At 40.3% G+C, this 27,804-nt stretch overlaps 1 protein-coding gene across 1 annotated transcript in view; it reads left to right on the top strand.

Annotated features, from left to right (window-relative positions):
* The window catches only part of COL19A1 (collagen type XIX alpha 1 chain), a 332,279-nt gene that overhangs the window by 224,450 nt on the left and 80,025 nt on the right, over positions 1 to 27,804 (top strand). Inside the window, exon 17 of the mRNA XM_072965486.1 lies at positions 16,226 to 16,279. Within this exon, the coding sequence (XP_072821587.1) occupies positions 16,226 to 16,279 (54 nt within the window). The remainder of the gene's footprint in view (positions 1 to 16,225; positions 16,280 to 27,804) is intronic.

Genomic DNA, 27,804 nt, shown 5'->3' with positions numbered 1-27,804 from the left:
CATTGTCATAAGACCTTCCAACATGTGCTTTAAGAGTCACGTTTACGATGAACTTTTTTTAAATAAACCATCGGTCCAATTTCCTGTTAACAAGCAGAGCTTTTTCCTTCCCTATAAGAAGGAAAAGCTCCCAAGTCCCCCCCCCCACCCCCACCAAATAACTTCTGTCGTCTTGTTTTGAGTGAATATTCTGCATCAGAGAGAAACCATCAAGTACAGGTGTCTTGGATTGACACTGCCTACACACGCACTAAGAGTATGACTGAGAGCAGGTTTTCAGAAAGGAAGCAGGAGAGCAAGGAGCATCTCCCTGGGGAAGGGAGTAGCACTAAGAAACAGCTCCAGAGGGAGGGGGCGGCGGGTCGGGCAAGCTGATTACAGCACGAGCAACTCTGCATTAGGTCCCCCTGCCAGTGCCTTGTGTCGTCCTCACAACCATCCTGAGAAGTAGAAATTGTCCTCCTTTTGTAATGGAGTAAAGGATGCTATGAAACATCAAGGAACGTGCCCAAGTTCACACAGGTGGGGGAGTCAGACTTGAAACCCAGGAAGTGATCCCTAACCCCACCTTTACTCTGCTAGATCCCAGGTGTGAAAGGCAAGCTTCCAGGTTTAGTGTGACTAGGACCCGCCTTACTTAAACATCATACCCAGAATGTGGCTTGATGTTCCCACCGTTTATAAAAAGCCCAGCACTGCGGTGCCTCAGGACAGCAGGACACCTTCTCCTCACTGCGTGTCCTCTGACCATTCACCTGTGGTCTCCACACATATCAGTTTCTTCTTCTGTCAATTGCAAATGAGGGGACCCACCTCATGTCCTTCCCACAGTTTCTGGGAGAATCAGATGCCACCAAAGGGGAAGAAGTTCCTTGTAGATGTAAACCTCTAAATATAACTTAAATTCATTGCTGTTTGGGGAGTTAATTAGGTTTTTATTTATTTATTTATCTAACTCTAATCGGGGTACTGGGGATTGAACCCAGGACCTTATGCATGCTAGGCACACACTCTACCCACTGAGCTATACGCCCCGCCTCGTTACTGTTATTTTGAACCTTCCTTTACATGTACACTATTGTAAGTGGAAGAGCTGTCTTTATTTTTCATTGCAGTATCGTTGATTAACAATGGTAGCTTCGTTGTAACGATTGTCTTGAGTCTGTCATTGAACCAACACATTTCTTTCCCCTTCAAAATCCAGTTAATCAAAATTTAAATATCCTTCAGTGATTTGCTAAAATGAGAGATGGTGCGCTCTGTAGGCGGAATATGTCTTCTAGGTGTATACATCTTCTCGTGAGGAGACACGAAAGTCACTCCCATCAGGCGACACGAACCCCGAGGTCTGAGTATTCAGGGACGTTCCTTCTCCTCTGCTTGACTTTGTGGGACTGACCGGCTGGTGGGGCTTGTTCGTCCATGAGGAGCCGTCCCGTTTTATCAGTTGTGATGTTCTGTAAGTCCCAGCTTCTATCACTTGCTCTCTAATAAAAATGTCTTTGTCTCCAAAGCTTTGCAGTTACCTGAGTAGCATAAGCAATGGAAAATAGCAGCCTTGTGTGAGGATAATGAGGCTTGGAAAGTCTGGAGGCTTGAAACGCCTTGGTTTGTTTCAAAGTATTCTGGGTTTTGGTGCCTTTAGAAGAGAGAGCAGAGCCCCGGGCAATGAGACGCAGCAGGAGAGTTTAACCCACGAGCCATTAAAGGCGGCAAGTCTTAGCCCAGCCGTTTGACATTCACTTTATTTCGCATTCATCATCCCCATAAAAATGTTTATTAAAAACCGCATTAATTTGAACATGTGTTATTATTCGTTTCTGTTGCAGGCAAGGCTCTTGATTTCCTTTCACTTTTTTCCCTCTGGTGTTGTTTTTGTGCATTGTTTCATTATTGTAGGATGAGAATCGGGCAGAGCTCAAATGTGTCACATTTCTGCACAGCGGTTTATTAGAAAACTGAAATGCACGTGATTTGTAATGTGGGGCAGCAGCGCCCTCTACCGTTTCCACTGGGAAAGCTCCGAAAAAACAGCCCTGGGTAGGATGCCTGAGATCTGGAAAAGGTTCAGTGTTGAGGTTTCATTATGTCTCCGTGATTTTCAGGATTTTGTTGCCTTTTATGCTTATCCTGCATCTTAAATCCTGTATCCTGTATTTTATGCTAATCTTGTATCCTAAATTTTACATATTATTTCATCAGCAGTCATTTTCAATGCCAACGTGACGCCCTCTTGAAGGGAGAACCCTCAACTCTTGCATCCCTAGAAGAGCGACCTATTGTAACGTGTGGGCAGGACGCTGCAGCATGAATTTGGGGGAGCTGACTCTAGTGGTATTTAGGCTTCTTTTCTAAAACAATATGATTTAAAACATGTACAACTATGCTGTCTCTGTTTTCATTTTGACTTCAGTGTAGAATTTCTTTGACCTTTAAAGCATGAGTCATTGCTCAGTCCTGAAGGTTGTGGTTACACAGCAGTGTGGATGGTTAAAAGAGTACATACTTTTTGGGAGTGAAATTGAGTTCATTTATTCAACAAATACTTATTGATCATCTACCATGTGTTAATCACTATTACAAACATTGAGCACCCAGTGGTTTGAAAAAACGTAGTGACAAACAAAACAATTAAAAGTAAGCTCTCTACCATCAGTAACTTACACTCTATCACTTCGAGGGAGCAGTGACGGTTAGGAGGCAAGTCCATCAATGGACAAAAGTCTCAGCCTCGCAGGAGGTGCTACAGGAGAATGAACTATAATGTGGGAGTGATCTGGAAGGAAGCGTTGTTGCTCTAGTAAAGCTGGCCCAGGCAGCATCTCCGAGCATCTAGATGACCTTTTCAAGGACCACCTCCTTGAGAAGGAGCCAACCAGAGTAAGAACTTTCCAACCAGAAGGGGCAGCATGTGCAAAGGGCCTGAGGTGGGGAAGAGCTGGCTGTAGTCAATAAACAGAAAGGAGCTGGGAGAAGAATCGTGCCAGAAGAGGCTTTGGAGATGCATGGCTTTTATGAGCGTAGATGCACAGAAGGAAAATAATCAGCTGGTCACATCTTCCTTTTGTAGGTCTTAGGCATGTCTGTCTTTTGTCTCAGTGGTTAGATTATTTTGATGTGATGAAATTATTATTCCTGGGGATAATTCTAAAGGTAACGTCATTTTAGCACTCCTTTTTAAAAATGTTTTACCGAAGTATAGTCAGTCCTTTTTAATCTTTGCGTAGACAAAGAATAGACTCTTTGCCAAGAGAAAACGGGGGAACTGACACAGCTTTCACAGTAGCCCATTTCATTTCAATGCCTGAATCCAGACACTCAATTCCTGCCTGAATCCAGCGGACACCATGCTTCTCCTTAAGACAGACTCTCATCACATGTAAGTCATTCCGTCTCCCTACAGCTCACCCTGGTGCTTCCTTTCTGATGGGCTACAGGTGGGATCAGATGAGCAGTTTTAACGGTGAAAGTATATGCTCTTGAAACACCATGGGACTAATGCCTTCCTGCACCTGTACCCCATTATCTATCACTAACCCCAGTCTTTTATGTCCTCACTCTCCAACTTGACTTACTATGCACTGAGGACTCAAGGTGCAAAGTAAATATTTCAGCCTCTACCCAGGACCACCTCTGAAAGAAGTTAGGACCCCAAACACGTTTTGGATTGCTGGATAAAGTGGACGACAAGAATGTCTGATTAAAGCATTTGATTCCTTGTTAGAACACTCTGCATGAGACTTTATGCATATCGTATCTCAATGGGAATCCAGTTCATATTCTTAACATCCCCTCCAGAAGCCTCAAAGGTTTTTTGTTTGTCTTGTTTTCCTTTCAGCAAAGAACCTTAGTCTCTTTGGTCTCAAAAGTGACTAAAGGCCATGAATGACCATATCTTCATAGAAAGTGAACCTAACCATTTATCTGAGTCCATGGAAAGAGTCATTTTAGTTCTTAATGAAAATACAGTGACTTCCTCAGATTTAAAAATGAAGACACATAGGACCTAGAAAATGAAGACATGGCCTGTTAATCATTTTTATTGCCACTTGTCCCCCACTGGGGTCATGGTGCCAGACAAAACAGCTGTTGCCAACATTACTGAAATGCTAGTGTCACCTTGTGTGGTCACACAATACATAGACATGCATGTGAGGCAGCTGGGGTATCAGACTGGGAATGTGAAAAGTAGCACTTGGGTTCAATTCCCTAATTATTTCTCATTTTCTTTCCCTCTGACCAGCAGCAGCGAGACATTATGAGCCACTTTCTGACTGCCTAAGTTTTTGGGTTTTTTTAACTAATTATGAATACACTCAGGAAGAAAAAGATTTTATGTTCTTCTAGCCACTGACTACCTTTTTCATTTTGAGTCATATTATTGAAACCAGCTAGTGAGACTTCTTGTGGGGGAACGTATAGCTCAGTGGTAGAGCACATGCTTAGCACACACGAGGTCGGGTTCAGTCCCCAGTATCTCCATTAAAAATAAATAAACCTAACTACTTCTCCCCTTGCCAAAAAAAAATAAAATAGTATGATAATAAATAAAAATAAAGTATTAAAAAAAGAACCTCTGAATGACATACATTATGTATAGTAATGACAGGCCAGAATATTTGAAATCCTGGATATATGGTCACCCAACTTGTTATTGGACATGGATTAAGTACCATTTCTTTGTGGTAGGTAAGCACTAAGGTTTTGATAAATCTGGCCTTTGAGAAATATTCAGAAAGGGAGACTTGTTTCCTCAGTAATCTTTTTTTTTTTTTTTAGTTGAAGTCTAGTCGGTTTACAATGTTGTGTCAGTTTCTGGTGTACTCTTATCATTTGTTTTTGATGACATCATTTCCAGAAGTATCTTTATACAGTTTTTAATTTTGCCACTGTATGGCTCTCTGCAATGGCAAGAAATGATTATCTCCGTTTTAACAGTCAGATACGTCTGGGCCTTGAAAAGTAGGGCCCTTGGCTGATCCATTTAGTCAGCCTGCTCCTATTTTGGAAGACTTGAAACATGGAAGGAAATTCTGCAGAAAATAAAACTTGAAGAGGCTTCATTTACATCTGTAATTTTATTAAAAGGTAAAACGATCTAAAGCAAATCTGGAAAATGGCTCTGATTTGCCAACATTGGGTTGTGGATTCATGGGGACTTATCGTATTATTTTCTGCACTTCTCAGCATGTTTGAAATATTCAAGATTTATTTGATGAAGCAGAAAAAGCATGTTTGTGGGGGCAGGCCACAGTTAATATCACTAATTACTTCTTCACTTGCCTAGAGTGTCAGCATCTTCTCTTTTGCCTGAAATACTTTGTAGAATGGGGCTAAGTGTTTTAAAAATGAAGTCAGTAAGTCTTTTTTCCTAGAATTTCCCTGAGTGTACCCTCTGTAACCATGGGGTTCACTTTGTTACAGCAAAGTGTGTTACAGCTCAGTTGTGACAGCAGCCTGGATCCTGGCGAGACACCAAGCAGCACTCAGAGGGCTGGAGAACTCAACTTGATTATACCATCAGGCCCAGAGGTGTTAACACTCCAAGCTCTGGACCCCATCTGTAGGTTTACACAGGATTTTATAGGCTACCAGTCTAGACTTTGCAACATCATTTGCAAATAAGGTGTAACTAAGTGGACCAATCAAGAGTGAGCTTTTTAGAAATGGACCAATCAGGAGTGATAGAAATGGACCAATCAGGAATGAGCTGTATGCAAATGAGGTGTTACAAATGGACCAATCATGAGTGAGCTCAGGGAACCAATAGATTCTTAGGGGTAAGTTCAGCTTTCCTAGAAGCAAGCCGTTTTGCAGAAGCAAAAAGTGAGATAATGCCGCCAGGCCAGGGAACCAGATGGCACTGGCAGGAAAGTAGTAGCCTTGCCTGTGGGTCCTGCCTGTCTTTTCATGGGGCTTCCCACCTCAACTTGAGCCAAGAAATGTCCTTTGCAGATTTATCATTAGTGTGACTTGTACAGAAAGAAGCCAAAATGTCATATATTCATGTTGAAAGTGGAGGCTATCATCACCCCAAAATACAGCCTCATTTTGCTTTTTTCCAGAGCTATCCAGAATGTCCCCAACTATTCAGATTTTGCACGTGCCCTTGGCCTCTTTGGAACTTGGCAGCGTACAAACCACTGCCATCAGCCTGGCTATCTTAAGTCCCAGGAGTTTGACTTGGAAATCACATTTTCTCTGCACAGGAAGCACTGTCATTCTACCAACACTTTTAAAGAGAGTGAATATTATCAGTTGCAGTAAATGGAAACTCAAAACATTGGTAGGGGCAGGCTGTGTAAACCAACTTCCACCCGGATTTGGGTGGGTTATTGAGAAATCCCTGGGGTCAGACGAGGGGGTGGAGGCACAGCTACTCCCCAGGTATGGTTTTTTGTTGATGGTGAACTTTGGGGATACAAATAATTTATTTCACACATTTCCACTCTTCCAGTTCTCATGCCCCTGTGGCTTGTGTTACCTTGTAGGGGGTCAACAGTGTTACTTCCCGGGGGAGGAGACCCACTCTTGAGACTCCTGCTGCTCCTAATATTTTAGGAAGCTGACAAATAATATGTTTACTGTTGCAGGACATACCAGGGAGAGACAAGTATGAGACATTTTATGGGTGGATAAGCAGAAGAGCCACATTAGGGGAGGAATCATTTTTTTCTACCATGCCATGGCAATCAGTCAGAAATGTCCCACTCGATCAATACTGCAGTGAGCTTTATACCAATAAGATTGACTTGTTTCCTGGTATCAGGGAAAATCAGCTCCTTTAAACGTGATTTTTTTTTCTCCCTTGGGAAATAAAGTGTTAAAAAAAAAGTATGAGCTTCATGGCCTAATGTAGAAAAGCTGCTTTTATGAAATGGATTAATAATACTCATTGAATGCATTCGCTGTCACAGCCCCCACCCTCCTACTCCTGTTCCAAAATGACAAGTGAAACCAGGGACTGTGCAATTTTGGAAAACAGTCAGGTCACAAACGGAATATTTTGCTTATTCATACAACCATAAACTGCCTCTGCTTGAGTTCCCTCGATTACACAGCTCAGTGTTCAAGCCAGAAGAAACAAACCCAGCTCAAGTGAGCACTTCCCGGAATACACAGAGGAATGGGTTTGAAAAACGTCCAAAGTGGCTGATGTGAAAAATTCTTATTCAAGAGCCATAAGCTGCCTTTGCCACCATCCCTCACCTGTTCATCGCGCTGCTTCTGAACTTCTGAACCAGGGAGGCTGGCGGGGTCTTAGACGGAGACACTTAGGAGCTATTGATCCTACAAAGTATGGTGCAGGTATATGCCACTGGGGGTGGGGGGAGAACCTGGATGAAACAAGAGAAGATCATGGATCACCGCTGCTCAGAAGTTCCAGAGGTTCACCAAGAACGAGCATGTGGCTACTGGCTTCTAGTAAAAAGGCTCTTATCTTTTAAGGCAAAGTCCCCAGAAGATGCCCTTGACACGTGCTTAAACTAGTCTATTGCCGTATCACTTAAACCCTTCAGAGTCCCAGCGTGCTAATACACAGATCTCCCTTCCCCAATGAACACAATGGCCCGACTGTAGTCTTACTTGAAGGCTATTTCATTTTCTTACTAAGTGTGACTACTGTCCCATGACTGTTCACTGCAATTTCATGCTCACAGGAGTCTCAGCCTATCAAAATCGGCCCTACGCAGTATTACTCTCTCAGTTAGCCAGCCTTTTTCCCAACCAACTATAACCAGGTTTGTTTTTGCTTTTCTTCTACCATCTCATAATTGCTAAGACTCTTTACCCTTCATTGGTATCATTCGAACTTCAAAAGTGACTTCAGATGCTGGCTCGGATTGCCAACTTCTTCACGTTTCCCTTTTAGAAATCTCCCCCACCTTATCTCCCTGTAATCTAAGCCCTGGATGATTTTAGCTTTTCTTGTTTCTGCATGTGGTTCCTCTCTCTCTTCTCCTTACCTCCTCCCATTCCGGTCACTTTCCTCTTGATCTCTTCTTGTCATCCAAATCTTTGAAAATGTGTGTCTACACTGTGTCCCATAGCTCTCTTGGCTTGGCCCTTATGCATTCTGTCTCTCATCAGTCGATGTGTGGTCTCTTCCCTACTTGATTGTTTTAACCAGCATTAAAATGATGGATTTTTTTTTCTGCTATCTGTCATCCCTCTCACTGTGACGCAGATAAAGGAAAGAGTGACAATATCAAAGCTGTGGGGTCAGGTCAACTTGGGTGGAACTCTTGTGTGTTACTAGTTGTAACAACCTTGGGTAAGAGTTAACCTTTGGTGTAAGAGTAATCCCCACCTCACTGCATTGCTGGAAGAGTAGAATGCAGTATTTGTATCTGCTGTAGTTATTACTTTCAAAGGGTAATTGTTGTTACTTATTAATATCATTATCATTATCCCATTTTATCATTCTCTGCCATCTGCTCATAATTTTTCACTTTGTTTCCCAGGATTCTGTCCAGGGCCTCCCGTTTCTAAAGCAGAAGTGTCGATACTTTCCCCAGTTCTTTCATTCTCGTTCTCACATCGATTCTTCTACTTGCTTTGCCCCCTTCCCTCCTATTTCCCTCTGCTCGGGTCTTTATACTTCCTCCATCTAAGAATGCTGACAACCTGTGTTCATTGACCGACTCATTGTGAACCAGAGAAACTCACTAGGCTCACTTTTCAGCGTGAGTGAAAACACTTGAGAACACCTACGGAGGGACAAGGGCACATCCAGTCTCACAGATGGGTCATGTGAATGAAACATGTCCTCTGGTTGCCTTGAAACCCAAGTTTTCCCTGAGCTCATCTCACTGAGTCCCCACCTCTTAGGCTCAAAGTTCATCTTAAGACTTAACTCCATTTCTCAGAGCCGCATGCCGGGACATGAGGGCCCAAGGTCTGGGGTGGTTTAAGCAAAGCAGCCATCTTCAGGATCTGCACCCTCCTTTCCAGTACCCCTTCCTCCCTTTGTGCTGTCTTCTCCTATCCCCCTCCCCAGGTTCCATCCCTTTACTCCTCCCCTTTTTTGTACCATCCAACTTACTCTCAAGAAGTACTCAATGATCATTGTGATAATGGTCATGTGATGATAGCACATCATTATCAATAAGAATACACTAGAGTTGGTGGGGTGGGTATAGCTCAGTTGTAGAGCACATGCTTAGCATGCACAAGGTCCTGGCTTCTATCCCTAGTACCTCCATTAAAATAATAAATAAATAAATAAACTGAATTACCTCCCCCCCCAAAAAATTACAAAAAAAATTTTAAAAAAAGAAGAATACATTAGAGTGGAACAGCTCTTAGACTTGGTTCTACCATTTATTTATTGTGTGATTTGAGGGGCAGTCTCTCAGTTTTTCTGTATCAGATGGAAAATATAATAATACCATCTCACTTAGTTTTTATGAAAATCCAATAAGATGATGTGTTTTGCAGTCACACTATGCTGCCATCTAAGAAAATCTAAGTGAAAGCATGGATAGAGTTACCCTGAGCTGTAAATGCAGAACATTAGCATTACAACATCAAATGAACCAGTCTTTCCTTATGAAGTTTCAGGCATAAACCAGAAAGTGGGCGAGATCTTTTCAGAAATCAGAGCTCTTTCCTAGGAGCCTTAAATTTCACCTAATACGTACTTCCTGGCCCACATTTCCCATTGTAATCCCATTAAGGAGAATTTGAGGTCTCTCTGTTGAAATATAACGATAGTATAAACACTCAGTCCATCCTCCCCTGGCTTCAGAAATCATATTTCACAGTTTGACAGTCTTCAGCAATTTAGTAGGGTAGGAGGTTTGGAGTGTTGGTATCGCCTCAGCCACTAAAATTTTGTAGCAGGGGCATTCTCAGAAAAATAATCTATTCTTATAATTACAACTGTTTAACTTAATCAAATCCCAAGAGACAATGAAAAACATTCATTTAGATCAAACAGTTAAGATAAATAAAAGGATCTGTGTTTAAAAGAAAAAGAAATTGATTTCCTAAACATTTTTTAAAGAGTATTGTTTATTTTTCTCTCAAAGTTGGGAGACAACTTTCCATGTTGTAATTCTGGCCAGAAATCCAACCATAAGCTCTTCTCTGCTTCACTGGAGCTCACTGCAGCTTCGTTCTCAGTGACGTAGCCAGATTCCTAGATTAATCTGGATCTTTTGTCCCTGTCTTCTGTGAGTTTGGAAGCAGCAAGACCCCTGCTCAGTTTCCTACCACTTCTAACTGAAATTAAAACCAACAGGCAAGAAATTGGCTTTCCCCTCAAAATTCTTCTTGCAAGAGATTCTATTGAATTTTGTAAATATTGGGGGGTGCGAAGGAGGTACCGTATACACTTCCTATGTAACGATAAGATAAAAAAGATTGAAACTCCTTGTCTTCAAGGGCTTTTCATTCCAACTGGAAAGACAGATAAACTACCATAGCGTAAGCGTGCTTCACCACGTTACATGTGATGTTACAGGTGGAAATAGATATAGAGAGAAAATGACATTAACTGTATATTGAAATATGCTTCATCTCACCATTTCTATGAATGAAGTTAGAGTTCCCAATAAGTATATTTAATACCAAGAGAAAATTCATTACTGATTTCTGCCTTTTCTACCAGCCATTGGCAAACTGGAAATTTTTCTTGACAATTAGCACAAATGACTTTTGAATCACAAATGTTCTGTCTGCTCTTATGGCAAAGCTCCTTTTTAGCATGTTTTGAAGAACATTGATGAGAACAACTTTCTTCACAGAGGTTTTTGATATTTTGAAGGTTGTTGCCGAAGTTCATTAGAACCCCACAGGGCCAGAAAGCAGCTGTGTACATCCTGAAAATATGGTTTTGTGAATCTTGAAAGGGGCGACTAATGAGAGACTGGAGAGCTCTGGTGTGGGGAGATGAGTGGTACCCAGATGGTGCATGGAGGCTCAGTCAGCAGTTCTGAAGAACCAACGGATGCTTTCAGAGAAAAGGGAGGAAGGAAGGCAGTTCAGGACGGAGGATCAGAGAGGGAGCAGAGTGACGGAGGAGCCATGCAGGTCTTGACTCAGGACATTGGGCTGTGTTAAAGCTAACCCAAAGGCCCCAGTCCAGGCTTGCATGGGGAGCTCACAGCAAATACCAGGGAAGGGAAAAAAGGCAAAAGTGGATTCTTTGAAATCAAGGCACTGCTTGAACTAGCTGAAAAGTAAAAGTGCAGCCAAGACCAGGACTGAAGGAGCTTTAACATAAAATTCTTCCCATCTTTTAAACTTTGGGAATCTGTAGCCAAAGCTGCAATCTAAGGAGATGATCATGCAAACAGCTCATCATTTTCACACTATGCATCTGATGACGCTGGTGGCAGACATTATAATGTTTCTCTGTTGTTCACCTCTAGCAAGATTTTAGCTAAAAATACAAACAAACAAAACAGCCAAACAAATAAAAAATCTTTTTTAAATAACTTAAACTACCACTAAAAGTATATGTCCCCAAGCTGAATGTAGCTTTAATTCACTTCATCACACCAGGAAATAACATCGGGCTGTCTCCCCATACCAGGTTTACAGACCTCTCAGACGATCACACATGGGCACAGGTGGGTTCTGAACAGGTGTGTCTCCCTGGAGTTCATGAGTATTTTAAAGCTGATAACTTTATCTGTAACTGTGTGCTTATCACATTAACTAGATGTGCTACGTCTCCCAACCAATACAAATAGAGCAAAGAGAACCTGCATAAAAGATAGACATTGTGTAGCCATGATACCTGTACAGCTGTGCCGCAGGTCACAGTCATGAGCAGGATATTGGGACATTTTTCCTTTTCTTAAACCTTCAGCTGATTTTCCTAATAGAGCTCTGGGGCGGTTAGCCAAGGCTGATGTATGCTCCAAGTCTCGCCTCTCTTCTCCACTGGGTCATCTAAGGATCTGCTTGAAAAGTCCTTACAAATGTCAACCTCAGAGAAGGCGACCACTCAGGTACCCTGGAACATCTCCTAACATCAGGTGATGCCTATAGACCTGTCACTTATCACAAACCTTTGACTCCTCCCCCCTCCCACTTGATGGATAGTCTACAGGACCAACAGCTCTTGCTAAACTTGGAGATGAATGACGGTCTCCTCCAACTATGCTGTGTATCAAATTATAAAACAGAAAGCAGCACGTCTCTTGCGGCTGTGGCTATAAGACAGGCACCAATCCTACTACTTTCAAGTCTGCATTGTTTTTCTGACAGTCAACAGAGATTGCTCTTGCCTGTGTATGCAGGGTGTTTCTCTGTGATCACTATCCCCTCGGTGATTGAGGTTGTCCTTTCTGGCAGTTTCGAGACAACCCAGGGAGTCACTGCTGCTCTGACCGCAGTCAGGCAGGGGTGGAACTCTGCACACCGGCCGCATCTTCCAGTCGCTGCCGGGTTTCTCTGCCCTTCGGGAGAGTTTTGTAAAGTGTTGCCCGCAGGCTAGACTGTTAGCTGTAAATCTCTGTTACACTCAGTTTGGAATTTGTGGTGCCCACAGTATCCCAGGGACTAAAAGACAAGAAAGAAAATGTCATCATAAATGCTCATCAGCAGATGAACTGCTAGGACCTCAAACTTCAGACCGACCTCATTTGCAGCTCACGTGGAGCACTTCTTTGTGGGTGTGACATTTTAGGGCCAGAACAGAACATGCGAAAATGTGGAAGGAATTTTTGCAAGTCTGTTAATCTTGCAGGTATCTGAACAATACTGTTGTCAGACTTTTCTATCGGCCAGTGGCTCTGTTCAGCGAGCTGTGCCCTTGCTGCTGTTTTTAGAGGGAAGAGTGGCTCCCAGCTGTCCTCGCTCCTGTGCCCCCAGTGGTTTGTGCTATAGCAAGAGCAGGATTCTGGGTGAGGAACATATTCTGTTTCTGGAATACAGCTGTAGGCTACAGACAGATAAACAGTTTGCAGAAGACCAGACCCAATTCATACCCATTTTTTTTTCAAAATTAGCATCATCCCATTATTTTTACTATTCTCATTCACACCATGACCTGTTCTGTGCCAGGCAACCCCAACAGGCTGTTCATTCTCCTCTGCTTTCTCCTTACTGCCTTCCAGAGGCCCTTGGAAGCACCCCCGCTTCTTATAGCCTTTGAGCACCTATTCTCCCAAGCTCTGCAAACAAAGAGAAGGTGTACTTGAGTATAGTTGTAATTGGGAGGAATCTGGGGGAATATTCAGGCATAATCTCTCTATCACTGGTGGAGAGACTGTATGAAGATAGATCCAAGAAAGAGAGAGGGGGCCTCTCTCAGCTCTATGGAAGGACCACGTCTAAAGGCAAAATGCTCATTTCCTCCCCTCTGGCTCCAGGCACAGTGCTGACTCACATGAAGGGCTAAACACAGTTTTACTGACCTTTTATTCCATTTCGGTATGGTAAGTAGTACGTGGAAGAGTGATCACCCAGTATTCTTCAGGGCATGATCTGCATGATTTTTAAAAATCACTGCAAAAATTATTTTAGGCTGCAAGTCTGATTTTAAGTTAAAAGAGGAGAGTAAATAAGGACTCGAGTTTCAGCCCCGGCTACCTACATTAAATATTAGCCCTCCACTTATGGTAGGAGAGCAGGGGGGAGTTTTCAGTCAGTTCGCAATTTCAAACCCTCATTTTCCATATCTTCAAATTACAAATAAAGAACGTACATACCTCATGGTGTCCTTGTAGAGATTAAAGGAGTTAATCTATTTGAAACCCTTGGTATGATGCCTGGCACACAATACACACTATATAAATATTTGCTACTATGATTTGATTGATTCTTCTGCTCTGGTTGAGACGTTATTGTTTTGCTCTATTTGGGAGCCCCAATTGTTAAGCCTTTCACTTTTAGCCAAGATAAATGTGTCTGAAGCTAAATGTATCCATCACATCACTATTCTTTGATCTAATTAGCCTTATTGTCAACACACATTCACCATCCACCAAAGGCCTACTGTACATCGACCTGTAAGTTACCCATTGATGCTGCTACATACAATGTCTAAAATGCCTCCTTACCTCATTAGGTCGTGGCAGGAGCATCAATGTGTACAGAATCTCCTGTCTTCTGACTTTCAAGAGTGAGTTCTTAGGGGGCGGGCATAGCTCAAGTGGTAGAGTATGTGTGTAGCATGCACAGGGTCCCGGGTTCAATCCCCAGTATCTCCTCAATAAATACATACATAAATAAATAAATAATTTCCCTTCCACACACACACACAAATAAAATGAAAAAAGAAAAATAGAGTGAGTTCTTAACTTGCATCTTCTTGGCTGGAAACCTCGTGAAATAACCGCCAACCCAAGGATGTCTTTCCTCATCACATCCACGAACTGACCTGGAATGCTGCACGCAAAGCTGACTGATGGAAAAAGAACATGAAAAATATAAAATGCCATGAGAATTCTTTTCTAATGTTAGCTCAGTTTTGATTTCAGCGAGGTAGCAGCATCATTTGTCTTTCCAATCATAGTCGGCACTGTGACTCACGAGGCCCCATTATTTTTTCACGAGTTACACCAACCTGCTTCTGGCCATCCATCACTACAGCTTGTGTCCTCAACATTTAATGGCACAATGCAAAGGCTTCATGTTAGAAGATATCTTCAGTCACAAGCTGTTTATGAGAAATACCCGTCATAAATGTTAACCAACATTAATCTTTTCAATATACCTAAGGTGTTACCTCTATCAGTGGGAGCAGCCAGCTTCCTTAAAATGTTTCTTCACTTTTCAAAGTTTTCCTTCCCTTTTTAAAATAATAATCTTTGTATAACAGTGACTTTGACTGGCTCGGTCATAATCTCTTGGTGTCTTATTTTCTGAGATAAAATGTAGAGAACTTTGCTTTTATAACATTTTCTTTCTTTCTAGGAACTTTCAAGATCTTGATGAAATATGCAGTGTCTTTTCTGACACAGCTGAATCTCTCTTGGGTTGAACAACTTAATTTAAAATCATGCTAATCTTTGCATTTTCTTAAGCCCCCCTCCCCAAAACGTAAAACACAGAAAAACTTAGAAAACTCGTTACCAAACTTGAGATCAACTGCTCAGCTCTCAAGAATCAACCCTTGAGAGAGGCAATGATGGTAGAAAGAAAAGCTGCTTTTCATCAGAGTGCCAGCAATCTGGGGAGATGGTAGACTCGTGTCCCCCAAAGGCCATCTCCAAAGATTCTGTTCAGCTATGAAAGTTTTAAAAGGAAAATAAGGACAAAATCTCAGTTAATCATTGGGATAAGGCTCAGAGTCATTGCCACCCACTGCACGCAGGCTCGTCGACTTCTTATGATCTTTCTTTAGATGTTACCTTGTTCACACAGTTTGTTCGTGAGGTGACTAAAGGGGAGCTGGGGAAGAGATCTGGTCATCTGTTAATGACTTACTCTCCATTTCTACTTCTTTGATCTATGGAGAAAGCCAATGGGTCAGGCAAGCTATTGTGTAATCAAAGGATTTGAAAGGTGGGCTAGGACTGAAGATGGGTGTACCGTGAGGGTGCCTGGTCTCAGGTTAGTGATCAGACAAAAGGGGCCTCCTGCAGAGAGCTCTTTCCTGCCAAACGCTGCTGACAAACTCTTCTCTTCCTCTCTTCCTGAAAGTTTTAGAGACAGACAAATGTCTTCTTTCTTATCCACCCAAAGCTCACCATAGTACTTCGTGGATAGTTCCACGTCAACTGAAAACTCCACGTATTTAAATGTATGAAGCCTGAGGTTATGTTGTGGATATCATTTTCTGGCCTGAAAGTCCATATGCAGATCATTGTCACCCAGCTAATTCAAAAAAGTAAAGCAATAAAAAAATACATTGTGCCTTTATTTTTTTTAAGTTAATGACCCGTGGGCATGTATTTCTATAATACGTTGATCAAAGCCCTATAGGACGTGTCAAAAACAAACTGAAGCTCTTAACCTCTTCCTTGAGGAGTTTTATGGGTATGATTCCTTTTAATAAAGAATATGCCGATGGCTCACCTCCTAGTAAAATGTTAGACGTTCTCACGTAGGACGTTTCTTTGGATTCATGTAGGATTTAGCCTAGAAGAGCCTTTAGGAAGCTAATGATAAGTATATATCTATGTAATTCTCTATTGATTAGAATATTTGACTAAATAGACTCTTTCTCTTAACTGTAAAATTTCAAGGGTTCTTAGCAACGTTATTTAAACACACATTGTTTCGGTAAATGTTTACATATATCTTTGATTTGTTTCTGATACAGGGACCTCCTGGAATGCAAGGATTACAACAGACTCTTGGCGAATATTATCTCAAGGTATCGCTTCTTTCATTCACATCTTATATAGAGATTTTACGCGATGGTATTTTTGGGAAAAAAAATCTTAATTCCCAAATGCTCAGACTTCAAAACGTAATCATACATACTTAGCATCTTTCCATAATGAAAATGTTTTTTAAAAAAACCTATTTTGCTCAGCGTCTTTTTATAAAGTCAAGATTTTATCGTTATTTTAAAGTTTATTTCAAAGTTTGAAAAACTTCATGCCAAAAATTAACACAAAAATCATGTTTCACCACTGACGGTGTCATATTTCTAGCCTCCCTGAGGGCAGAGAGAGGTGATTTGCTATCTTAAAGCTCTGTGTTGTGCAACCGGTGATGGATTTTTTTTTTTTAATCAAACCAACTACAATCTCAAACAAACATTTACACACTGCAGGTCAAGACTGGAAGCCCCCCACTTTTCAGGAAGGAGACACTTTAACTTCCCCAAGAGTTTTAAATTACAGTTAGTTTGGATCGAATATGACATGGGGGAGTAGAGTTTTCTCCCAGTTCTTCAAGGAAGCACAACAGATAGAGAAAGTGTGTCGGTAACTAAGCGAGACTCAGAGACCTAAGTGAGACCATTGACTGGCTCATCGTTCAGCACATATTTGGGGTCTGTTCACTTTGTGTGGGGCATTCTGTCCCCTGATTAGAATCCTTTATCATATCCCAGTTTATCCTTGATAAGCTGCTGGTGAGTACTGGCACCAAACCCGAGGAAGCAAATTTGAAGGCACCCCCCTTTTATGTCTCTCCTGTGTCTCCCTTTCTGTAAATTCCTTTGATGACTGTTGTTCCTCTGCTTTAAAATCCCAAAGAAGCACTCTGTGCCCACGCCAGCAGAGGCCTTGCAGAGAGCAGGTGCTCAGAAAAGAGTTTGTGAAATGACAAGCTAACTAATTCAAAAACCCCAATTCTTCTCTAATCAGATTAAGTCTAACATAAAGACTTCCATCATTTGCGGTCGATAAATTTAAAATCAAAAGTGTGGAATTACTCAGCACTAAAAAGAAATGAAGTCCTGCCATTTGCAGCAACATGGAGCGACTCAGATGGCATTATGCTACGTGAAATAAGTCAGACAGAGAAAGACAAATATCGTATGATGTCCCTTATATGTGGAATCTAAAAAATGATACAAATGAACTTATTTCAAAACAGAAATCACAGACATAGAAAATAAACTGTGGTTACCAAAGGGGAAGCGGGTTGGGGAGGAATAAATTAGGAGTTTGGGATTAGCAGATACACACTACTGTATATAAAATAGATAAACAACGGGGTCCCACTATGTAGTACAGGGAACTACATTCAATACCTTGTAATAACCTATAATAGGAAAGAATCTGAAAAAGTGTATATATATGTATATAGAACTGTCACTTTGCCAAACACCCGAAACTAACACAACATTGTAGATTGCAGATCAAATACATTTCAACCAAAAAATGCAAAAACAAGCAAACAAGCCAAAAAATAAGTATGGACAGTCTCTTACATTTCCTGAATAATCCTATCTTAAGTTTTCTCATTTACTTAGACTTTCCAGGGAATATTATATTAGTAAGAATGTTTGAGGTATATTTTATGATTCTTTATTAAACATTTCCTGAATAGACCTTTACTAGCTTTTTCAAAGCATGAAGGCTTGGCCCACACTGAAAAAATGTAGAAGCATATCTAAATCTAATCAATTAAAATACAGTGCTTTTCTGTAATGATGTCTACTGGTAGAAAATAGGATTTATCATAAATGCTTCAAAATAATGAGAATGAGTTAGCTCTGATGTCACACAGTCAGCTAGAAAAATTTAAAGAACACACTATATTACTACCACCTTTGGTATAAAACTTACCGAGTTGCTACTTAACCACTTAAATATTTGCTGTCCATTGCAAAACTTTTAAAGCTCATATCTTTACAGATCTCCCAACGCTACTTCTATCTATATTTTTTCTTGCTGAAGAGTCACTTTTCCCTTAAATGAAGATATATAGTGCATTTATATTTTAGAGTCTAAAGTTGAGAATGTACATTGTTTTTTAACTTTAAGGTTATATTTCCCCCAAAATAGGGCTGACCAGAGCAGGCAAATGGGAAGTCCTGCTAACAGCAAACTAGTTCTTTGAATTTAGCTATTAACTCACCTCAGAGAACTCCAGCTATTGTTACTAACCATTACGGGACTGAGGCTCAAATGTATTTAGTCCACGTATGCTCAAATGTTGTCACCTCAGAGCTGGAGCTTAACTGGAGAAAGAGGAGAGACCATAGCTTCTCTTCCCCAAGTGAAACATTATTACCTTTAACATCAGAAGGCTTTAGACCCATCTGGGAATTAATGGAAGGTGTCTTTCCAAATACTTGACTGTTTCCTTCTGGGAATAGAGCTGTTACGTTGAGATCCCACCAGGATGGACGGACGAGGTGGGGTCCACCTTCCCAGTGAGCATCCTTCCTGGATTGTTGCCTCCAGCTCCTCACCCTCAGCATCTCAAAAGACAAGCCCAGATTTGCCATGATGAGTGAGATGCACATTTTCACTTGGCAGGGTCCCTCCCCGCCCTACCTCGCCCTCATCTATTTTGGATAAGGAGGTCATTTCAATTTGCAGTTCACTACGAGCTTGATGGTCTGGCTGTAGCAAATAAGCATAGAGAGAAAGGCAGCCCTGAGTGAAACTTTCCTGAAGATTCAGTGAGGGGCCATGCATGGAAACATACAATGTGTCATCCCAAGGTTAAAATACTCTTCCCTGTTAAATTGGCGTTGATGTGTATAATGTCTGCACTTGCGTCCTAGCCCTCAGTGCGCCGGTTTGCAGCAGCTCCAGCCGTCCTGCAGCCTGGATCCTGCTGGACCAGCTGCCCACAGGAGGATGAGAAGCAGACCGTTCATACTCTTCTCCCCATTTTAACCCGAAATAGCTCACCGGCTCTTTCTCTTGTTCGAGGAAAATCCTTTGGCCCTTATACAAGAGTTCATCTTTTCCCCTTCAGTTTTACTTACATCATCAGAGGGAGCAGCTTAAGTATAAGAAGCCCTTTTTTCTTACAGCACAAATCCAAAAGTCAATTGGAGAAGAAAAAAGGGAAGTGAGGAATAGAGAGAGGCTTAGGAGGAAGATTGGACGATTATATGTTCATATGTATTTTTGCATATCCACTTGAGGATGCAAAGAATAAAAGGTAGCTTTTCCTCTCCATCACAAAAATAATTTGCAAATCGGCTGCTCCCATCCTGCCGGGTTGTTTGCAAAGAAGCAAAAACACTGAGCATATTCTTTCCTTTAAGGAAAATCTGCTCACCATCCAGCAAACTGCTCTGCCTTGTCTCCAGCTCTGGGAATTTTAATAAAAATTTGATAGGCTCTGTCAACTGCTAAAGCCATCAGATCCAGAGCTCCCTACAACACTCTAGATGGGAAAGGGAAAAAAAAATGGCATTATCGGTGGAGGCCAAGTACTGGCAGATTTTACATTTGATACCGTTCTTAAAGATCCACGTTGAAAATGTGTAGTTGGTTCTCTTACAACAGCACACTCGGGGCAATTTGCAGAGAACGAGTCTCATCTGTTGGAGATTGATGCTGTGCCTCCCAGCAACCAATTCCAGTGTTCACGTCTCCAAATTGTTGATCCAAATAACCAATTTGCTAGCAACATAATCTATTTTTCCTTTCAAGCATCAAATCACAACTTCATTTCCATAGATGCAGGCTAGAAAGAACAGAAAACACTTCTCCAAAATCAAATATTCAAGGTCTTTCTGAGCAGTGAGTTAAACCCGAAACATGGCACAGGAAGTGAAGACTTCCGTGGGCACGCTAGAGGCAACCCTTCTGGGTCTGGAAGGTTTAGAAATAAAATTTAAGCCCTGACTTCCTGTTTCTCCCTGCCAGTGCCCCAGGATCCACTAGCTTTGGCAGACATCATGGATTTAGGCACAGTCATATGGATTTTTGGATTTTAGCATGATTACAGAGAATGCTGAAACTCCCCTGGGTCTGCACCGCCCCTTGTGGGCCACCACCGGAGCTGGTGAACTGTGTTCCTGCGAGTAACTGAGAAGGTGGACTTAGAGACGCCCTTAGGGCTTCTCTCCATGTGGGCACAGCTCTCCTAGGCCACATGTCATATTTTGACTCGCTAGGGCTACTCTGACAAAGCATCGTAAGCACAGCGGCTTACATGTTGGAAATGTGCTGTCTCACACTTGCAGAGGCTGCACGTTCAAGATGAAGGTGTTGGCAGGGTCACACTGTCTCTGTAGGTGCAAGAGGGATGGGTTCCAGGGCTTGCTCCCAGGTTCTGGTAGCTCCTTGGCTTGTGACAGCAAGACTCCCATCTTCACATGGTGTCATCCCTGTGCACATACATGTCTCTGTGTCCAAAGTTCCTTTTTATAAGGACACAGTCATTTGGAATTAGGGGTCCAGTCTACTCCAGTATGATCTCATCTTAAAGAATTACTTCTGTAAGGAATTATTTCTAAAAGAGGTCACATGCGGAAGTCCTACGGGTTAGGACTTCAACATATGAATGGGGGTAGTGGACACAATACAGTGAATAATAGATAACATGTTTTTATTTTAACTTTATGTCCCTCCCTCATGCTTAGCATTGAATAAGTCCCCCAAGGACTAAGCTGGGGGATTTTTAATGACCCTTTGTCCTGTGAGGTGGTCTGTTTATTAGATTGAGTCATAAGAAATTGCTGATACGTGGCCCTTAGGAGCCCACAGAAATGGCCATCTCTTATGGTTCAGCCTGTACATGTGTGGACGTTCCCTTTTTTCCAAAGAATACCCTTTTCGGGGAGCCTGAAATAGCTTGTGTCTTCCCACTTGCCCAGCTACAGTTTCCAAAGTTCCATCAGCTATTGCCCACAAGAGACAGAGGACGTGTTCTCATATCCAAGAATTATTTTTTAATTTTTAAAAAATTTTTAATTGAAGAACAGGTAATTTACATTATTATATTAGTTTCAGGTGTACAACATAGTGATTCAAAACTTTTATAAATTATACTCCATTGAAAATTATGATAAAATATTGGTTATATTTCCTGTGCTGTACAATAAATCTTTGTTGCTTATTTGTTTTATATGCAATAGTTTGTACTTGATCCCCTACCCCTATCTTGCCCCTCCCACAAACCCTCTCCCCACTGGTAAACACTACTTTGTTCTCTGTATCTGTGAGTCTGTTTCTATTTTGTTATATTTATTCATCTTATTTTTTAGATTCCACATATAAATGATAACATACAGTATGTGTCTTTCTCTGTCCAATTTATTTCACTAAGCATAATTTCATCTAAGTCCATCCATGTTGTTGCAAATGTCAGAATTTCATAATTTTTATGGCTGAGTTATATTCCACTGTATATATATACTACACCTTCTTTGTCTAATCTTTTGTTGATGGACACTTAGGTTGTGTCTATATCTTGGCTATTGTAAATAATGCTGCTAGGAATATTGAGGTGCAGGTATCTTTTTGAATAAGTGTGTTTGATTGTTTGTTTCAGATCTATACCAAGGAGTAGAATTGTTAGATCAACAGTAGTTCTATTTTTTAGTTTTTAAGAATTTTCCACCATGGCTGCACCAATTTATATTCCCACCAACAGTGTGCAAGTGTTCCCCTTTCTGTTGCTCTACAACCTCGCCAACATTTGTTATTTGTAGACTTTTTTACATAGCCATTCTCACGGTTTCAATTTCCATTTGTCTTGTGATTACAATGTTGAGAATCTTTTCATGCAACTGTTGGCTATCTGTATGTCTTCTTTGGGAAAATATCTATTCAGGTCTTCTGCCCAATTTCAATTGGGTTGTTTGTTTTGTTGATATTGAGTTGTATCAGCTGTTTAGATATTTTAGATATTAATCCTTTATTAGTCAAATCATTTGCAAATGTTTTCTCCCATTCCATAGGTTATCTTTTCATTTTGGCCATGGTTTCTTTTGCTGTACCAAAGCTTTTACATTTAATTAGGTCAATTTGTTTATTTTTGCTGTTGTTTCCTTTGCCTTAGGAGACAGATCCAAAAAAATACTGCCATGACTTATGTCATGTCTGCCTATGTTTTCTTCCAGGAGTTTTATGATTTCAGGTCTTATATTTAGGTCTTTAATCCACTTTTAGTTTATTTTTGTATATAGTGTGAGAAAATGCTCTAATTCCATTTTTTTACATGTGGCCATCCTTTTTTCCCAGCAACACTTATTGAAGATACTATCTTTTCTCCATTGTATATTCTTGCCTCCCTAGTCGTAGATTAATTGGCCATAGGTGTGTGGGTTTATTCTGGGCTTTCTATACTGTTCCATTGATCTATGTGTCTGTTTTTGTGCTGTACCATATGGTTTTTGTTTCTGTAGCTTTTTAACATAGTCTAGAGTCAGAGAGTGTAGTAGTTCCAGCTTTATTCTTCTTTCTTAAAATGACTTTGGCTCTTCAGAGTCTTTTATGGTTCCATATAAATTTTAGGATTATCTGTTCAAGTTCTGTGAAAAATGTCATGGATATTTTGATAGAGATTGCATTAAATCTGTAGATTGCTTTGGGTATTATGAACATTTTAACAGTATTAATTCTTCCAATCCATGAATATATGAGATATCTTTATTTTTTTTCTTTTCTGTATCTTCTTCAATTTCCTTAATAATTGTCTTACAGTTTTCAGAATATAGATCTTTCACCCCTTTGGTTAAGTTTATTCCTAGGTATTTTATTCTTTTTTATTTGATTTTAAATGAGATCTTTTTCTTGTTTTCTCTTTCTCATAGTTCATTGTTAGTATATAGAAAAGCAATGGATTTTTATGTATTAATCTTGTATCCTGCAACTGTATTGAATTCATTTATTGGTTCTAATAGTTTTTTGGTGGAGACTTTAAGGTTTTCTATATATAGTATCAAGTTACTTGCAAATGGTGACAGTTTTAGTGCCTTTCTTCCAATTTGGATGCCTTTTGCTTTGTTTTGTTTTGTTTTTCTTGTCTGATTGCTGTGTCTAGGACTTCCTATACAATGTTAAATAGAAGTGGCAAGAGTGGGCATCCTTGTCTTCTTCCTGATTTTGGAGAAAAGACTTTCAGCTTTTCACTATTGAATATAATGTCAGCTGTGGGTATGTCATAAATGGTGTTTATTATGTTGATGTATGTTCCCTCTACCGCAACTTTGATAAGAGTTCTTGTAATGAATGTAAGTTGAATTTTGTCAGATGCATTTTCCATGTCTATTGAGATGCTCATGTGATTTTTACCCCTCCTTTTGTTAATGTGGTGTATCATATTGATTGATTTGTGGATACTGCACCATCCCTGCATCCCTTTTATATATTGTTGAATTTAATTTGCTAATATTTTGTTGAGGATTTTTGAATCCATATTTTGCAGAGATATTTTCTTTTTTGTAGTGTCTTTATCTGGTTTTGGCATCAGAGTAATGGGTGTTGTAGAATTAATTTGGGAGCATTCCCTCCACTTCAATTTTTCTGGAATAGTTTGAGAAGGATATGTATTAGCTCTTCTTTATATGTTTGGTAAAATTTCCCTATGAATTCATCTGGTCCTGGACCTTTGTTTTCTGTGTTTTTATTATAAATTCAATTTCACTACTAGTGATTGATCTATTCAGATTATTTATTTATTCCTGATTCGGTCCTGGAAGATTGTGTTTCTAGAAATTTATCCATTTCTTCTAGGTTCTCTGGTTTATTGGCCTTTAACTGTTTGTAATATTAACTTATGATTTTTTATCTCTGTGATTGGTTGTTATTTCTCCTCTTTCATTCCTTATTTGATTTATTTGGGTTCTCTCTTTTTTTTTTTTTTTCCTGATGAGCCTCAAAGAAGATTACCAATTTTGTTTATAGTTTCAAAAAACCAACTCTTGCATTTATTGATCTTTTCTATTGTTTTTTGGTCTCTATTTCCTCTCTGATCTTTATCATTTCCTTCCAACTGTCCTTTTTTTCTGATTCCTTTAGATGATAGGTTAGGTTGTTTATTTAAGGTTTTTCTTGTTTCTTGAGGTGGGCCTGTACTACTGTAAACTTTCTTGGTGCAACTTCTGCTACATCCCATGGAGTTTGGAAAGTTGTGTTTTTATTTTCATTTATCTTGAAGAATTTTCTGATTTCCTCTTCCATTTCTGCATTGACCCATTGGTTTTTTAGTAGCATATTTAGTCTCCATGTATTCATGTTTTTCCCATTTTTTCTTCCTGTAATTAATTTCTAGTTTCATATGACTGTGGTTGGAAATAATAATTGGTGTAATTTCTATCCCCTTAAATTCGTTGAGACTTGTTTTGTGGTCGATTATGTTGTCTATCCTGAAGAACGCTTGAAAAGAATGTGTATTTTGCTGATTTCGGATGAAATGTCTTGTGGATATCTATTAAGTACAACTAGTTTAACGTGTCACTTAAGACTACTGTTTCCTTATTGATTTTTTGTCTGGATGATCTATCTATTGCTGTAAGTGGGATGTTAAAGTCCTCTAGTTTATTGTATTATTGTCAATTTCTCCCTTTATATTTGCTAATATTTGCATCATATACTTAGATGCTTCTGTATTTGATGCATGTATGTTATCAAGTACAGTATCCTCTTCTTGCAATTATCTCTTTATCATTAGATAATGCCCTTCTTTGTTTTTCATTATAGACATTGTTTTAAAGTCTATTTTGTTTGATATGAGTATTGCTATGACCGCTTTCCTTTGTATTTATTGCTATCTCCATTTTTTTCTTTGCGTGAAATATCTTTTTCCATCCGCCTTTTTTTTTCAGCCTGTATCTGTCCTCAGCTCTGAAGTGAGTCTTTTGTAAGCATCATATACATAGGTCTTGGTTTTTGTTTTTTTCTTTTTTATCCAATCAGCCACCATATTTCTTCTCATTAGATCATTTAGTTCATTGACATTTAAAGTGATTATTGACAGGTGTGTATTTACTGTCATTTTGTTACTTGTTCTGGTTGTTTTTGAAATTCTTCTCTTTTGTTTTCTTCTTTTAGTTTCTTCCCTTGTATTTGATGATTTTCTTTAGTGATATGCATGTGTTACTTTCTGTCTAGTTTTTGTGTATCTACTGTAGGTTTTTCATTTCTGATTACTATGGGGTTCATATACATTGACCTATCACTATTTCTGCTTTGTTTAAACTGGTAATCATTTAAGTTCAAACACATGCTAAAAAATCTACATTTTTATTCCCCTCCCCCACATTTTGTGTTTTTGATATCATAGTCTACATCTTTATATTTATCTCTTCATTACTATAGTCAACTTTACAACTTTTTTCTTTTAATCTTGTACTAGCTTATTTAAGTAATTGAGTCACAGCCATTACTATCTATTTCCCTTTACTAGTTGGATTTTTCCCCTCCTATAGATTCTTACTTCTTATCATAACCTTTTCTTTTCCACTTGGAGAAGACCCTTTAACATTTCTTTTAGGATAAGTTTAATATTAATGAACTCTTTTAGTTTTTTCTTGTCAGACAAGTTCTTTATCTCTCCTTGAATTCTAAATTATAACCCCTGGGTAGATTATTCTAGGTTGTAGTTTCTTTCCCTTTCAGCACTTTAAATACCTCATGCCATTCCCTTTTGGCCTACAAAGTTTCTGTAGAAAAATCAGTTGACAGACTTATGGGGGTTCCCTTGTATATGACTCTTTGTTTTCCTCTTGCTGCCATTAGAATTCTCTCTTTATCTTCAACTTTTGCCATTTTAATTATATGTCTTGGTGTGGGTCTGTTTGTGTACATCCTGTTTGGGACCCTCTGTGCTTCCTGTACCTGGAAATCTTTTACTTCTTCAGATTTTGGAAGTTTCCTGCCACAGTTTCATCAAATACATTTTCAACCCCACTCTCTATTCTCTTCCTGGGACCCCATAATGTGAATGTTTGTACACTTGATGTTGTCTCTGAGGTTACTTAAACTGCTCTAACTTTTTAAATTTATTTTTCTTTTTGTTCTGATTGGGTGATTTTCATTATTCTATCTTCTGTATCTTTTATGTGTCAATGAAAACCTAGTCTACTGTTTATCCTTCTAGTGTTTCTCATTTTAGTTGTTATATTCTTCAGTTCTGACTGGTTTTTTTATATTTTCTAGTTTATTATTGAAATTCTCAGTGTGTTTATCTATTCTTTTCTCTAATTCAGCTATCATTCTTATTACTAGTGCTTTGAACTCTTTATCTGATAAATTATTTCTGTTTTTTTTTTCTTCAGGGAGTTTCTTTTGTTTCATTTGAATCAAATTCCTCTGTCTTCTCATTTTGCTAACTTTCTCTACCTTTATGAAACTGGGTGAAATAGTTACCAGTCCCAGTCTTGAAGGGGTGTATTTGTGTGGGATCATCCCTACACAGTTTGTGTGTGCTGTGGCTTTGATGGGAGAGCTGAATCTGAAGTAAGCACAGGTCATGTCTTCCTCCTAGGTGTGCTGGCAGCTGTCACCTTGGTAGGAAGGGAGCTGGAGATGTAAAGGCTAGAGCCAGAGCCAGGTGTGAGCTGAGGCTTGTCCTCTGCTCAGTGGTCATTAGTGCCCCACTGGGGACTGGGGCAGATTCCAAGCTGCTGGAGCAGAAGCCCTGGGGGTCAAGTCAGAGCTGGCTTCATTCCATCTAAGTGTGTACTCTCCCTCCTCCCAGTACCAGTACCCTTGCCCAAGATGGGAGCAGTGCTGGAGCAAGAGGGGCTATAGTGGGTGTTCAGTGGGTCAGGGCATAGGCTGCGGTGGCCCCAGCACCATCAGAGCTCTGGAAAGCTCCCATTTGGCTGCCTCCTTAAGTGCCAGCAATAACCACCATCCCCCATTCAGATGCTGTGCCATGTGTAAGCCCATTCCACCCCCTACAACTGTGCACCCACCCTGGCTGTGGCAGTCCTTGTACTGGTGTGCAACTGCACTACAGAGCAAGTGGAACAAGCAGACCTGGACCAGGTGCACGGCATGAGCTGGGGCACACGCTGACATGGCCTCAGGAGACAAGTCAGAGTCCTGGGTAGTTTTCATCTGCTTTCTCCACATTGTTTCAGGAGTAAGGAAGCATGTGCGTGCTCTTCACAAGCAGACGCTAGGTTTCTTATAGCCCCACTGTCAGTGCCACTGACAAACCAGCCTCAAACCAGCTAAGGGGAATCATCCTCCTGATATGAGAAGCCAAGGCTGGGGTGCCCAAAATGTGGTTCAAACCCACCCACTCCTCAGGGAGGATCTCTGAGGCTGTGTAATCCCCCCTCCTCTTCTGGTCCCCTTCTATATGGACACAGGTCCACACCTGATCACTTCTCTTCCCTCCCTACCTGATTTTGTGTAGATCTTTCTTACAGTCTTGATTATGTAAGTCTTTCTGTCAGTCTCTACTTGATTTTCCGTGAGAATTGCTTCACAGGCAGGTGTAGTATTGATGCACTCATGGGGCTGAGGTGAGCTCAGAATCCTCCTACTCTGCCGTCTTCATCTCCCCAGGACTCCT

This window comes from Vicugna pacos, chromosome 8 (assembly GCF_048564905.1).
Source record: "Vicugna pacos chromosome 8, VicPac4, whole genome shotgun sequence".
NCBI classification, from domain to species: Eukaryota; Metazoa; Chordata; class Mammalia; order Artiodactyla; family Camelidae; genus Vicugna; species Vicugna pacos.
This window is presented reverse-complemented; position numbering and strand designations above follow the sequence as displayed.